This window comes from Trichomycterus rosablanca, chromosome 10 (assembly GCF_030014385.1).
Source record: "Trichomycterus rosablanca isolate fTriRos1 chromosome 10, fTriRos1.hap1, whole genome shotgun sequence".
Lineage (NCBI taxonomy): Eukaryota > Metazoa > Chordata > Actinopteri > Siluriformes > Trichomycteridae > Trichomycterus > Trichomycterus rosablanca.
Genome location: NC_085997.1, coordinates 14261335 through 14275619, shown reverse-complemented (window position 1 = coordinate 14275619; position 14285 = coordinate 14261335). Strand labels below are relative to the sequence as shown.

General features: G+C 40.3%; 1 protein-coding gene across 2 annotated transcripts in view; it reads right to left on the bottom strand.

Moving 5' to 3' along the window:
• fdxr (ferredoxin reductase) overlaps nt 1-14285 on the bottom strand; it is a 72078-nt gene that overhangs the window by 48142 nt on the left and 9651 nt on the right. The window contains exons 3-7 of one of the 2 annotated variants that reach the window (XM_063002854.1): nt 9236-9331; nt 7077-7199; nt 6868-6981; nt 3481-3582; nt 2114-2221 (exon numbers count right to left, since the gene is read on the bottom strand). In XM_063002854.1, coding sequence (XP_062858924.1) covers nt 2114-2221; nt 3481-3582; nt 6868-6981; nt 7077-7199; nt 9236-9331 — 543 coding nt within the window. Of the gene's footprint in view, nt 1-2113; nt 2222-3480; nt 3583-6867; nt 6982-7076; nt 7200-9046; nt 9092-9235; nt 9332-14285 lie in introns of those variants that run through there. The other variant, XM_063002855.1, reaches the window with a different exon arrangement.

Sequence of the window (14285 nt, the reverse complement as noted above, 5' to 3'; positions counted from 1 at the left end):
CAGCTCACGCAGAACATTAACCTTTTATGTTTTGTTGAGAGGCTCTGTGGCGTTTGTAAGAGGCAAAAACAAGTTCTGTCAGGATTGTATCTCCGAGATGAGGTAGATTTGGTGTTTGTGTGTGTGTACGTGTGTGTTTGCCTAAGTCTTCAAAAAAGCATGTGGTGGTTACAATGAAGAAAAGTCAGCGTATCAACAAGACGCTCTGATGTGGATGTGGTTCTGAGTTTTCGTTTTTTACAGCTTAAAATGATCTAAAATCCCACATAAACAAATCTCGGCTGCGTCCTAAAACACACTGATCTACTTAAACTTTTAGCATTTAAAAAAAATCTGAACACAATAAAAATCACTTTATAAATAATAAATCGCTCACCTGAGATAAATAACCTATCTTATCCCGGCTTGGAGATCTCTCACATCCTCAACAATTAATCCATTAGTGTTATGAAATAAAACAAACTACACCGTTATCCCGGCTTGGAGATCTCTCACATCCTCAACAATTAATCCATTAGTGTTATGAAATAAAACAAACTACACTGTTTCCCGTTTAGCCCCAGATGTCCTCTTCAAAATCCAGCAGCGTTCATAATATGCGCGCTTTGGTTTTAAATAATCTAAAATAGGGATGTCCCGATCACGTTTTTTTGTTCCCGATACCGATTATTAATTTTGATCCCGATCCGATACCAATTCTCAAACCGATACTTGTATTTTCTAGATATTGTCTAGATAAGAACTAGATAATACTGTTCACACAGTGCACACCAAGTACATTACAGTTATTCAAATTAATCCAGTGTATATGTTTAACAACTAAATAGCTCTGCAGTGCTAAAGGGAAAAATGCTGCATCCAAACTATTGCTTAATGTTTTTGTATTTTTACAAAATTAATCAAAATGAGTGAGATAATTAGTTTTACTTTAAGCTTTACATTCAAAGAAAAAAAATGCAGTGATACACTAAAAATGAACAGAAATCTGTGTAGAAGTTAACTTGAATATAAGAAAAAATTTACTTAAAAGCATTACAGTAAAACCTGAATACCAAAATAAAATGGAAAGGCTCTTTTGTTATGAAGGAAAGCCAGTTCTTAAAGTGCTTGTATTGTGACAATGGTTTGATGGACGTTTGTACACGAAGTGAGTGTGTTTTGACCCTTTAGGCCTTCCATAGAACATGAAATAGCGTGCTTGTAAACCGGTGTGATCCTTAACTCACACACACTCTCACACATGAACGCAGCTCTGCTCCCACCGCCTCGTGAAACGCTCACACTGCAGACGTTACACCTCACTGTTGGACTTGTTTTACTTTTCAATTTAAAGTATTTCCACACAGCGGACATGCTGACGTAACACAAAAGATCGGGATTAAGATCGGGTTTAGTAAAGCCGATTCCGATCAATTAAAAAATGCCTTGATCGGCCCCGATCCCGATCTTTGAGATCGGATCGGGACATCCCTAATCTAAAATGTGACAGAACTTTAAAGGAAAATCTCAACTGCCTCAATTCTAACTGGTCCATCATGTTTGATTGACATTCACAAGCCAAAAATGCTGCTAAATGTTCTGTGTTTAAGTTAAATTAAAAACAGCAGTTTTGCATAAGTGTGACGTTGTAGCTTCTGTATTTATTCCTTTAGAATATTTGTTTCCCAGTCTGAGCGTTGTTATTTAGATAGCTAGTTTAACCATGGTGCATTGAGACATGTATTATTACTGCTTAGTTGTATGAGAGGAGAAACGACGGTATCGGATTGGTATTGGTTTAGACAGATACTCAATTTGCAGTATCAGTATCGGACATAAAAAAGTGGTATCGAGCCAGCCCTAATAAAAAAAGTTTAGTAGGTTTTATTAATCCCAATGCCTGTGCTTAATAAATCATTTGTTTGACCAACACCCTGAATTTGCACCCTAACATGCCACGTTACATCATCTCTAAATTGAAATCTGTAGACTCTATTATTAAATCAGGTCTTGCAGGTCTTTTTTGTGAGAGTTGCCTAGTTTGCACTTTTTACATACTAAGGTAAGTCAGAGCATGTGAGGGGAATAGTGTAAAACCGTTTCTGGTGGATAGAATGACAAAGATGTTCTATACCTTAATGGTGCATGCGATTTGTAAAGGTCCTCTTCGTCCCACAATCAGAACCCTGCGTACTCGACTGGCTGCAAGAGCTTCCAGCGCATGCTGGGTAATATCAGTCTTCTGTAATGAATGATTAATGGATTAATTAAACAATGTGTCAAACAATGAAATTTTACATCACTACGCTCAAACAGAAAACCCAAACTAGTCCTAAAAATCTGCTTACATCCCCAACCCTTTTTTATGCATTTCCTCCCGATTTAGCACACTCAATTTGTCCTCTGCTGCTGAGGAATACCCGATTGCATCAGAGGAGAGCACGTCGCTGCACGCGCCTCTTCAGACACGTGTACAGCCCTCCTCTTCTCGCCAATGCATTCTGCACAGGCGTCTCTTCCGCCAATCAGGGTCCTTACACAGCGTATGAAGATCCCACCCACACATAGTCCGGTCGTCACACCCTAGCAGATACGATGGCCAATTAGTGTCTGCTGCAGGCACTGCCAATTTAGCCCGCCAGATGGCACCCAGCCGACCGGTGGCAACACCGAGTTTAAACCAAGGAGTTCAGAATCTCGGCGCTGGCCCCTAACCCTTTTTACATGAATAATTGTTTATCTAGTATTTATTTATTAGGACTTTAACGTCATGTTTTACACTTTGGTTACATTCATGACAGAAACGGTAGTTATTCATGTTTAATGTTAAACACAGTCATGGACAATTTTGTATCTCCAATTCACCTCACTTGCACGTCTTTGGACTGTGGGAAGAAACCAGAGCCCCAGGAGGAAACCCATGCAGACACAGGGAGAAAATGCAAACTCCACACAGAAAGGATCGAACCCAAGACCACCTTACTGTAAGGCTACCCACTGAGCCACCGTGCTGCCCAAACTTGCATTTATTACTTTGAATAATGTTAAGAAACATTCATTTTCTCCAAAAAAAAATACAAAATACAAAAATAAAAGCCATTTAAATTACTTAAGCATTGTTTTGGAGGTCTTGCTTTGGGTCTTTGACATGCTTTCTCATTCAAAGGAGTAATTGTTTAATCCAAGAGCTCTCTGTATTGTGTGCCTACCAGTCCCTACAACACTACACAACTGGATCTCTTGTAACAGTTTGCAGTAAATGTGGCTTCAAATCCATATTTTCACCCACTTCATGATGGACTGAGCTGTCTGTATTCTTTTCCAGATCTGTCCTTCTGTGTAATCTGGTCCCTGACTTATTTTGGTTTGCTCTGTTGGCAACCTCTTCTAAAATAATAGAACTCAAAATATGATGATCTCTTATTCTGTTATTCAGTTTATATAACTTGGTAACCTTTTAAGGACTGTGTAAAAAATATTATAAATGTGTGCTGTGAATACCGTAAGCAGATTTAGTGGAGTTAGAAGGATTCTGGCTATATCCAGAGCCACATTGCCTTGGCCCAAAATCACCACCGTCTCACAGCTCAGATCAGGATCCAGCTGTACATGGACACATTGATAGAGTATTATAGAACAATAATTCCTTCACACTCATTTAATAAAAAATGTAGAATCATTTATTTTGCAGAGTCTGCATATAGCGCACAGTCCCAGTCTTGCGAAAAGGAGTTTGGAGTATTCTGGATTACTGTTGTGACAGAAATTTTATTAAATTTTTTTAATTTTATTAGTGATTTGCATTAAACTTATAGGTTTCTGCTTTCTTGGTAAAATTAACAGGGATAGAATAACTGCTTGAAGTTTTTAAATACAAAGACATACTGACCCTGACACACAGTTTTGGTTACACACATACAGGGGTTGGACAAAATAACTGAAACACCTGGTTTTAGACCACAATAATTTATTAGTATGGTGTAGGGCCTCCTTTTGCGGCCAATACAGCGTCAATTCGTCTTGGAAATGACATATACAAGTCCTGCACAGTGGTCAGAGGGATTTTAAGCCATTCTTCTTGCAGGATAGTGGCCAGGTCACTACGTGATGCTGGTGGAGGAAAACGTTTCCTGACTCGCTTCTCCAAAACACCCCAAAGTGGCTCAATAATATTTAGATCTGGTGACTGTGCAGGCCATGGGAGATGTTCAACTTCACTTTCATGTTCATCAAACCAATCTTTCACCAGTCTTGCTGTGTGTATTGGTGTATTGTCATCCTGATACACGGCACCGCCATTGGATGCACATGGTCCTCCAGAATGGTTCGGTAGTCCTTGGCAGTGACTCGCCCATCTAGCACAAGTATTGGGCCAAGGGAATGCCATGATATGGCAGCCCAAACCATCACTGATCCACCCCCATGCTTCACTCTGGGCATGCAACAGTCTGGGTGGTACGCTTCTTTGGGGCTTCTCCACACCGTAACTCTCACGGATGTGGGGAAAACAGTAAAGGTGGACTCATCAGAGAACAATACATGTTTCACATTGTCCACAGCCCAAGATTTGCGCTCCTTGCACCATTGAAACCGACGTTTGGCATTGGCACGAGTGACCAAAGGTTTGGCTATAGCAGCCCGGCCGTGTATATTGATCCTGTGGAGCTCCCGACGGACAGTTCTGGTGGAAACAGGAGAGTTGAGGTGCACATTTAATTCTGCCGTGATTTGGGCAGCCGTGGTTTTATGTTTTTTGGATACAATCCGGGTTAGCACCCGAACATCCCTTTCAGACAGCTTCCTCTTGCGTCCACAGTTAATCCTGTTGGATGTGGTTTGTCCTTCTTGGTGGTATGCTGACATTACCCTGGATACCGTGGCTCTTGATACATCACAAAGACTTGCTGTCTTGGTCACAGATGCGCCAGCAAGACGTGCACCAACAATTTGTCCTCTTTTGAACTCTGGTATGTCACCCATAATGTTGTGTGCATTGCAATATTTTGAGCAAAACTGTGCTCTTACCCTGCTAATTGAACCTTCACACTCTGCTCTTACTGGTGCAATGTGCAATTAATGAAGATTGGCCACCAGACTGGTCCAATTTAGCCATGAAACCTACCACACTAAAATGACAGGTGTTTCAGTTATTTTGTCCAACCCCTGTACATATGCAGTACCGTTTGTTGCAGAACGTTTAATGACCCTGGACACAGGTCTGTATGGGTCTGTATGTGTGTGTGTGTGTGTGTGTGTGTGTGTTGCATGTGTAAGGAGAGGGTTGAAATAGCTGGACAATGGGGGAGGAGATCACTTCATCTCCTTGGTTTATACACGTTGTATGTATGCATCAACAAATGAAGCCCCCAGCTGGGTAAGTATCAATAAATTGGGCTTTGCTTTTGCTAATACTCCAGTTGTCTGTGTCAATCTTTAAGGTTCTTTTGAATTCCCATAACAACCCAGATGGGCTGGCCAGGACAGCTGGGACATTCTGTGGGATACAGACGTTAATTTACAGCACATAAGTATGTAGGCTTGAAAAGTATGTATGGTTGTATTTCAAGCTTTAGCATGTAACTTAGGGGGATTGTAAAATTTGAAGACCTCTTTGCAATGAAATATAGTAATGCAACCAAAGGACATTATGTGCATTCATTCCCTTGTATTCCCTTGTACAATTTAATACACATTTAAGTATTAAACTAGTGCTTACGGGGAAAAAATGTGTTTAACCAGTGTTGTGTTGTTTTCCTCATATGTTGTACAATTTTGAATCTGTTCTCTCAGTGACTGTAAGCAGTTTACCCCCCGAAGCAGCAAAGCAGCTCAAAACTGAAGTGCTAATTCAATTGTGCATTACAGTTTGGATAAGGTTTTGATCATAATGTGCAGTCTTTTCTTAAAACATGGTTCCAGAGGCAATGTGGATCAACCAGATGATCTAGATTCTCAAAAAGCTGTTTTCAAATATCTTAACCCCAGAGCACTGAGTGGCCATAGCAGAGGTGGTCTGAATACCTATCATGGTCAAAGTGCACTGGGGGACAAGACCATTGTGTTCTCTTGTAAACATAAAAGCTATGGTTAATAATTAAGGCCCTACCTAATTCATTGTGAAAAAAGCTGCTTCCTGTGTAATATGCAATTTGCTATAAAAAAAATTTAAGAATTGCGTTTAGCGATTTAACATTTATCATTCACGTAGCGTATGAAATATGAGGTGCAATATGCAATATCATACGGCATTATACGCCATCAAATTTATTTTACTAGACTTTTTTGTGGTGTAGTGTGCTAATGTTTGATGTGTGTTTACGTATTAAAAGCATTTGGGATTCCATAAAATGTGCTTCTCTACACACGTGATCATCTGTCTGTGGTCTGATAGTTTGTCTATGTACAGTTTATTTATTTCTTTATAAACGTAGCAAACTCTAAAGATGCTCAGTTACACTAGCAATCAGTTAGACAAAAGTAAGTTTGAAAAACTCCCAACTGATTATGAGGATGCAGGGGGGGGGGATATCATTCAGTTTGTGTTATTTAATGACTGCCATGAAATGTGGCACTTTTTAAAAGATTTTTTAATCTGTGAAAGTCTGTGAAATTAAGCACATTTTCATGAATTTAGTAGAGCCCTATTAATAATGTTTACATTTGTCTTTAAATTAATGTGTGTATTTTTTTTAATCATCTGCAGGTGGATAAATAATGGAATTATCATTTTTATGAAACCAGAATGTTATGATTTAGTGTTAAAGAATTTTTTATGTTTATTTAATATAAACTAGTTGTGCATTAACATTTGTGCGCATATAAATCCTAAATATCAAGACTGGGACCACTGCAAAATCTGAATTGTTTAAATAAAAGAATGTATAGTACCTCTTTCATGCTGGGGAGCCCATTGTACCACCCAACAAAGTCTCTGGCTGAGAGCACGCCAGCCAAGTTCTCCCCTGCAATTCCCAGAGAACGATTTCCTTCTGCCCCATAACACTAATCAAACCAACAAGATCACACATGTTCATTGCTAAAGCTTATAATACTGTAGATATCATCATTAAAAATGAATGTTTGAAACTCTGTCTCACAAGCACAACAGCATGGTAGGCTTTCTTCAGCTCCTCCACACTGACATCCACACCCACATTCACGTTACCATGAAAAAAGCAACGTTCATGCTGGGCTGTCTGTGTAAATGTGTTAATGACATTCTAGAGACGAAAAATTGAAACAAAGCACAGTGCAAGGTTAATACACATGACCTCAAATTCAAGGACCAGAGGAAGGACAGTTGGAAAACATCTGGCTTGATAAAAAACAAACTGATGGAGGACATTGAGCATTAGGGAAAAGTTATAATTGTATAGAATATTATTATATCTTTTTTCTGCATTCTGCATAACATTCTTTTCAGTGGAATGGAGTTTCTCAGGTCTCTGACAGTTGAGGCAAAGTAGAATAGAATCAAAATAATGGGATAAAAGACCCATAAAATTAGCAGGATTTCAGCCAAAATACTGATTTATACAAACTAAAATAATAAAATCATCTGTTGGTATTACAAAGCAGGCAAATACAGTTGAAGTTGAAAAATTACATACATTTGTAAGGGACCTGTACTGTAAAACAAAATCTAAGTTTATATAAACCGATAAGGCATAACATTATGACCAGCTCCTTGTTTCTACACTCAGTGTCCATTTTATCAGCTCCACTTACCATAGAAGCACTTTGTAGTTCTATAATAACTTACTTTAGTTCATCTGTTTCTCTACATACTTTTTTAGCCTACTTTCACCCTGTTCTTCAATGGTCAGGACCCTCACAGGACCACTACAGAGTAGGTATTATTTGGGTGGTGGATCATTCTCAGCATTGCAGTGACACTGACATGGTGGTGGTGTGTTAGTGTGTGTTGTGCTGGTGTGAGTGGATAAGACACAGCAATGCTGATGAGGTTTTAAAACACCTCACTGTCCCTGCTGGACTGAGAATAGTCCATCAACCAAAAATATCCAGCCAACAGCACCCCATGGGCAGACACCTGTGACCACTGATTAAGGTCTAGAAGATGACCAACTCAAACAGCAGCAATAGATGAGCGATCGTCTCTGACTTTACATCTACAAGGTGAACCAACTAGGTTGGAGTTTCTAATAGAGTGGACAGTGAGTGGACACGGTATTTAAAAACTCCAGCAGCACTGCTGTGTCTGATCCACTCATACCAGCACAACACACACTAACACACCATGTCAGTGTCACTGCAGTGCTGAGAATCACCCACCACCCAAATAATACCTGTTCTGTGGTGGTCCTGACCTTTGAAGAACAGGGTGAAAGCAGGTTTAAAAAGTATGTAGAGAAACAAATAAACTACAGTCAGTAATTGTAGAACTACAAAGTGCTTCTATATGGTGAGTGGAGCTGATAAAATGGACAGTGAGTGTAGAAACAAGGAGGTGGTTTTAATGTTATGGCTGATCAGTGTATGACTATATCTCCCAAAAAACACCAAATAGTGGGTGCCTAAATACCAGGTGTTTAACGCAGTCTTTAAAACACTATACATTATACGCTGGAAATTCATTGTATGGTTGCAGTTCAAAATCCTTTTGTGTCAAAGACTAGTGAAGATGTATAAATGTGTAAAATAAACATAAAGTCTGGATCCTAGAACGCAATGGGGAAGAAGTATAAATACAATGCCCACAATGCCAGCTGCAATCTGTACAACATGGGTGGGATGTTCCAAAAGAATATAAGAATATAGACATCTCATAAAAACAGCTAATGCATGTTTGCATGGTTGTAAAGAAGGCAACAAATATGAGGCTAAGCTACTACCATGATATCACACCGTTGAATATTTAAAGGCAGTTCTGGAGTGAAGTCTGCATTATAGATTTCAGATATAAAGAATAGCCCAACATCCCAACACAACCCCTTAAGACTTGTATAACAATATTTCTTGAAAGAATAAAGCTGTACCGGACTAGTCCTGTTTAGTATTAGAATTTTCAGCATAATATACAGGTAAGGTGTTATTTTCCTCATACCTTGTACATGCCAGCAGTGTTGACTGTACATTATCCAACAATCTGACACCTACAAGTGACTGGAGTCAGTATAACATCTTTAACAAACATGTCGTTTGTGAGATTCTGTCTAATGGTATAAACTGTCACATAATTAATGTGCTGCTTAAATTTGATTAATTTAGTTAAAACACAGGAATAAAGACTCACCTTAACCTCTGGATGATCCGGTGCAACTCCAAATCGAACCAGGCCAAATGGGACAGGCAGGCGCTCAAAGATATCCACTACCACGTCACTCCGGGCCTGAGACAGAAAACCTACACATGACTCTCACCAGACTGCCTTTTTTGCTCTAAATGGTGCTATGTCTTATTAATAATAATAATAATAAAAAAACCTTCTGCTGTACAAAAAGCTGGTTAAACTTTTCTGAAGTCTAAAAATCTGAAATCTGAATTTTTTCCTTATGTAAAGCATTATGAATTGCCACTGTGTATGAAAGGTGCAATACAAATAAACTCGCCATGCCTTGCCTTGATTGTCCTCTGGGACAGTGGTAGGTCAGCGGATAAAGTACTGAACTGGTAATAGGAAGGTTGCTGGTTTAAGCCACACCATCATCAACTTTCCACTTTTGGGCCCCTGAGCAAAAAATCCTCAATTGTTTGAGGAATTCAGTCATGAATATAAGTTGTTTTGGATAAAGCATATGGTAAATGCTGCAAATGTTCATCCTACAACATAGCTTTTCAATGGAGGACAGATCTGGACAGCAGGCAGGTCAGTTAAGCACATGCACTAAGTGTTTATGAAGCCACACTGAGGTAGTGTATGCAGGATAAGGTTCAGCATTGAAGACTTCCCAGCCAAAGACATGGCCTTGATAATATTCAATTATATGCCCCTGCATCAGTGGTACCTTCACATACACCGACCGGGCATAACATTATGACCACTGACAGGTGAAGTGAATAACACTGATTATGTCTTCATCACGGCACCAGTGGGATATATTAGGCAGCAAGTGAACATTTTACCCTCAAAGTTGATGTGTTAGAAGCAGGAAAAATGGACAAGCGTAAGGATTTGAGCGAGTTTTACAAGGGCCAAATTGTGATGGCTAGACGACTGGGTCAGAGCATCACCAAAACTGCAGCTCTTGTGGGGTGTTCCCGGTCTGCAGTGGTCAGCATCTATCAAAAGTGCTCCAAAGAAGTGGTAAACCGGCGACAAAGTCATGGGCGGCCAAGGCTCATTGATGCACGTGGGAAACAAAGGCTGGCCCGTGTGGTCTGATCCAACAGACGAGCTCCTGTAGCTCAAATTGCCGAAGAAGTTAATGCTGGTTCTGATAGAAGGGTGTGAGAATACACAGTGCATTGCAGTTGCAGGGCTGTTTTGGCAGCAAAAGGGGTCACCTTCTTAGTAAGGTGGTCATAATGTTATGCCTGATCGGTGTATATATGCCCTAATATCATGACAGATGCTGGCTTTTGCACCTTTTGCTGATATCAGTCTGATTGCATTTACATTTACATTTTCAGCATTTCGCAGACGCTTTTATCCAAAGAGACTTACAGTACAGTGACAGTATATTGTCTGAGCAATTGAGGGTTAAGCGCCTTGCTCAAGGGCCCAACAGTGGCAACCTGGCAGTGGTGGGGCTAGAACCAGCAACATTTGGATTACTAGTCCAGTACCTCAACCGCTGTGATTGGTCCTGTTTTTGTCGAGTATGTCGAGTTGCAGTGGAAAAACTCCATAACGCAACATTAGGAGTAATTTTATAAAAACCACATCTCATTAAAGCATGAAACGTAGCGGAAAAGTCCTTTGTTTTTTTTACCAGCAGTTTCAATTTATCCATTCAGTTGCTCAGAAATGGCGCATTCGCCTCCGTGACTTTTTGTTGTGGGAGGACGGGAATTCAGCAAGTAATGTTGGCAGATTTTTTAGCCTGATGTACAGCTATTTATTCTGGTCAAAAGTAGGTCAAACTGTGATGCCAAGCACAAGTTTAACAAGTCAAACAAACACACACACAAGAAACGAGAAGACACTGGCTGCCTTTTAAGGCTCTACTGAATATTCTGTTCTTATATTCTCTTATTTTGCCTATACCCTACTTTTTTGAGTTGGTTGGTAAAGCATTTGCAAGCTATTCCATGTAATTTTGTCAGTTAAATAGATTTAAATTATTAAAATTCCAACAAAGTGTAAAATTCTTGTTTTTACCTTAATAAAATAATTAATTCAACCCTTTCATGCATGAATTATAACAACATGAATCAAGATTTTATTTCCAAAACAATTAAATTTTCCTTTCAGGCTAATAAAACTATTGAATTGGGTTTTTTATGTAATAAATTAAAAGTTATTCATGTGACATGCATTTGAGTTTCACTGAGAGTGGTATTTTATTAACAGCCCAATGAATAAAACAATATTTTTTAGAAATAAATACATTTAGAAGTAAAATACAAACTTTTAATGATATACAAATAAATTGATTTTTTTATGTTTTCACAGAGCATTGGATTATTCATGTTTTTTTTTTTTTTTATCATAGCCGGTCCAGTACATGTTAAAACATGGTAGCATTTGTTGTACGTCAAATCTATTTACGATACTATAGCAAAGCAGCCAGGGCACAAAGGCACAACACATTGCAAGAAGATGTACTTGGTTCTTTGTGTGCATAGTAGTAGGCCAGTAGTTTCCAGGCCCAAAGATAATCTCAGTGCATCTCATCTTGGTTCAAATGGTACAAAGAACACGTTGTCTCTTCTGTATATAATCACAGAGTTGCCAAGATTAACAATATTAATTTGCGCCGCTCAGGTGGCGCAGCGGTAAAAAACACACACTGTTCACCAGAACTGAGATCTCGAGTACGTCGTATAGAATCTCGGCTCTGCCTGCCGGCTGGGGCTTAGCGGCCACACGAACAACGATTGGCCTGTTGTTCAGATGGGGGCGGGATTAAGCCGGATGGGGACTCTCTCTCAGACTAGTGCGATTACGACTTCTGCTGGCTGGTTGGTGGCGCCTGCATGGAGATGGGAAAGGAGTGCGGTAGAGGGTGTGGCTCTCTGTACACAGGGCTGCACTGCACTCGTCAAGTGTAGGTGAAAAGATCTTTGATTGCTGTGCACGTGTCGGAGGGGGCGTGGAGCAGCCTCGTCCTCCCCAATCAGGAGCAGGGACCAACATTAGTGAGAGGATGATTGACGGGCAGAAATTGGATGCGCTAAAGTGGGAGAAAGTGTGGTTTACAAAAAAAAAAAAAAACTTGGTGTATTTTCACCATAATATGGATTAAGAATAAAATACATTTGGTAGTTGAAATATCCCCAGAATGCATGGTCCATTTTAGTGGACATGTGATTAATTGTAATTTACTGCTTAAAAAATAAATATTTGAACAACACACTGATTGTATTGCTTCTAAGATGTTGCTTTTTGTGTTAGAATTTTATTTACCAGCAAGAATGCCTTTTAGTAGAAGAATTTGACAGAAATCCCCACAGCAGATGGAGTTTCTGACATTCCGTCAACTATTTTGGTTTACCATATGATTTGTTGCACTAACAACCTACTGGGTTGTTTGCAGTGTCCACTAAAAGGCTGCCATGCATCAATAACAGTAAAACCTACGCACATAGAAAATAATGACTTTTAAATAGCTGCCCACTGTACAGTAGTAACCACCATGCATGAAAGGGTTAAAAATTATATCAAAGCTAGTCGCTCAGGTGGCGCAGCGGTAAAAACACACGCTGGAACCAGAGCTGGGATCTCAAATACATCGCATCGAATCTCAGCTCTGCCTTGCCGGCTAAGGCTGAGCGGCCACATGAAGAACGATTAGCCTGTTGTTCAGATGGGCGGGACTAACCCGGATGGGGTCTCTCTCTCATGACTAATGCAATTACGATTTCTGCTGGCTGACTGAGGTGCCTGCACAGAGATGAGAAAAGAGTGCTCTTAGGGTGTGTCCCTTCATACACGCAGCTAAGCTGCACTGCACTTGTCAAAGTGTAGGTGATAAGATGCATACGGCATGCTGCCCACGTGTCGGAGGGGGCGTGGGCTAGCTTCGTTCTCCTCAAACAGAGCAGGGATCGGCATAGGTGGAGAGGAAGCATGATGCAATGGGGCAATTGAATGTGCTAATAGGGAGAAAAAGGGGGGAAAATGCATTAAAAAAAATTTTTATATATCAAAGCTAAATGGTGGATTAGCATCAACAAATAGCAATTTTAAGCATTGATGTAACTCTCTCCAAGACCAACAGCACACAACTCGACCAGAAGCCATGGATGAGCTGCAAGTACTGCTGAGTACCAGCGATTCAGTCTTCAGAGATGGTGAAAGAGCGGCCTTAAGAACCGAAAGGGCCAAACTAGCACGGGCTATCAGGGAGGTTTAGAGCACACATGCTCAGAGAATCCATGATCAATTCCATCACCAGGGACACAGCGCATGGGGCAATACATACAGGCCATCATGAGCTGAGTGACGCAAAACAACGTCACGACAAAATAGACCAACCTCTCCGCCCAACGCCAGGTGCTGTGTCTGACCACAGCTGACGTGAGGAAAATTCTGGCCAGTCAACCCATGGAAGGCTGCTGGAACAGACAACATTCCTGGCCGAGTACCCAGAGAACGTGCAGACCGCTAACAGATTTTCTCACAGACATCTTGTGCCAAAAAAGTCCCCAGTATCCTGCCTCAATGACTATCTTACTCACGTCTGTCATCATGAAGTGCTTCAAGAAGCTTGTTATGAGACACATCAGAACCCAGATGCCTTTTTCAGTGGACCCCCTGCAGTTTACACATCAACCGCTAGAGTTAGAATGCTGTTCACAGACTTCAGTTCAGATTTAGCACCATCATTTCTCAGCATATGACTGAAAGCTAAGCTTACTGGGTCTGAACAACTCGCTCTACAACTGGATATTGGACGTCCTGACTGGAAGACCTAAGTCAGTCCCGATCGGTGGCCCCCAGGGTACTTAATACTTAGTACAGAGTACTTAAACCGCTGCTGTTCACTCTGCTGATGGACAACTGTGATGCGATGCACATTTTGCAAAGTATGTCTGCTGCTAAAATCACTGCTATATAAAGCTTTAACTGTAGTTTACATATAAAGGCATGTTTTTATATCAAAGTACACTGATCAGCCATAACATTAACACCACCTCCTTGTTTCTACACTGTCCATTTTATCAGCTCCACTTACCAT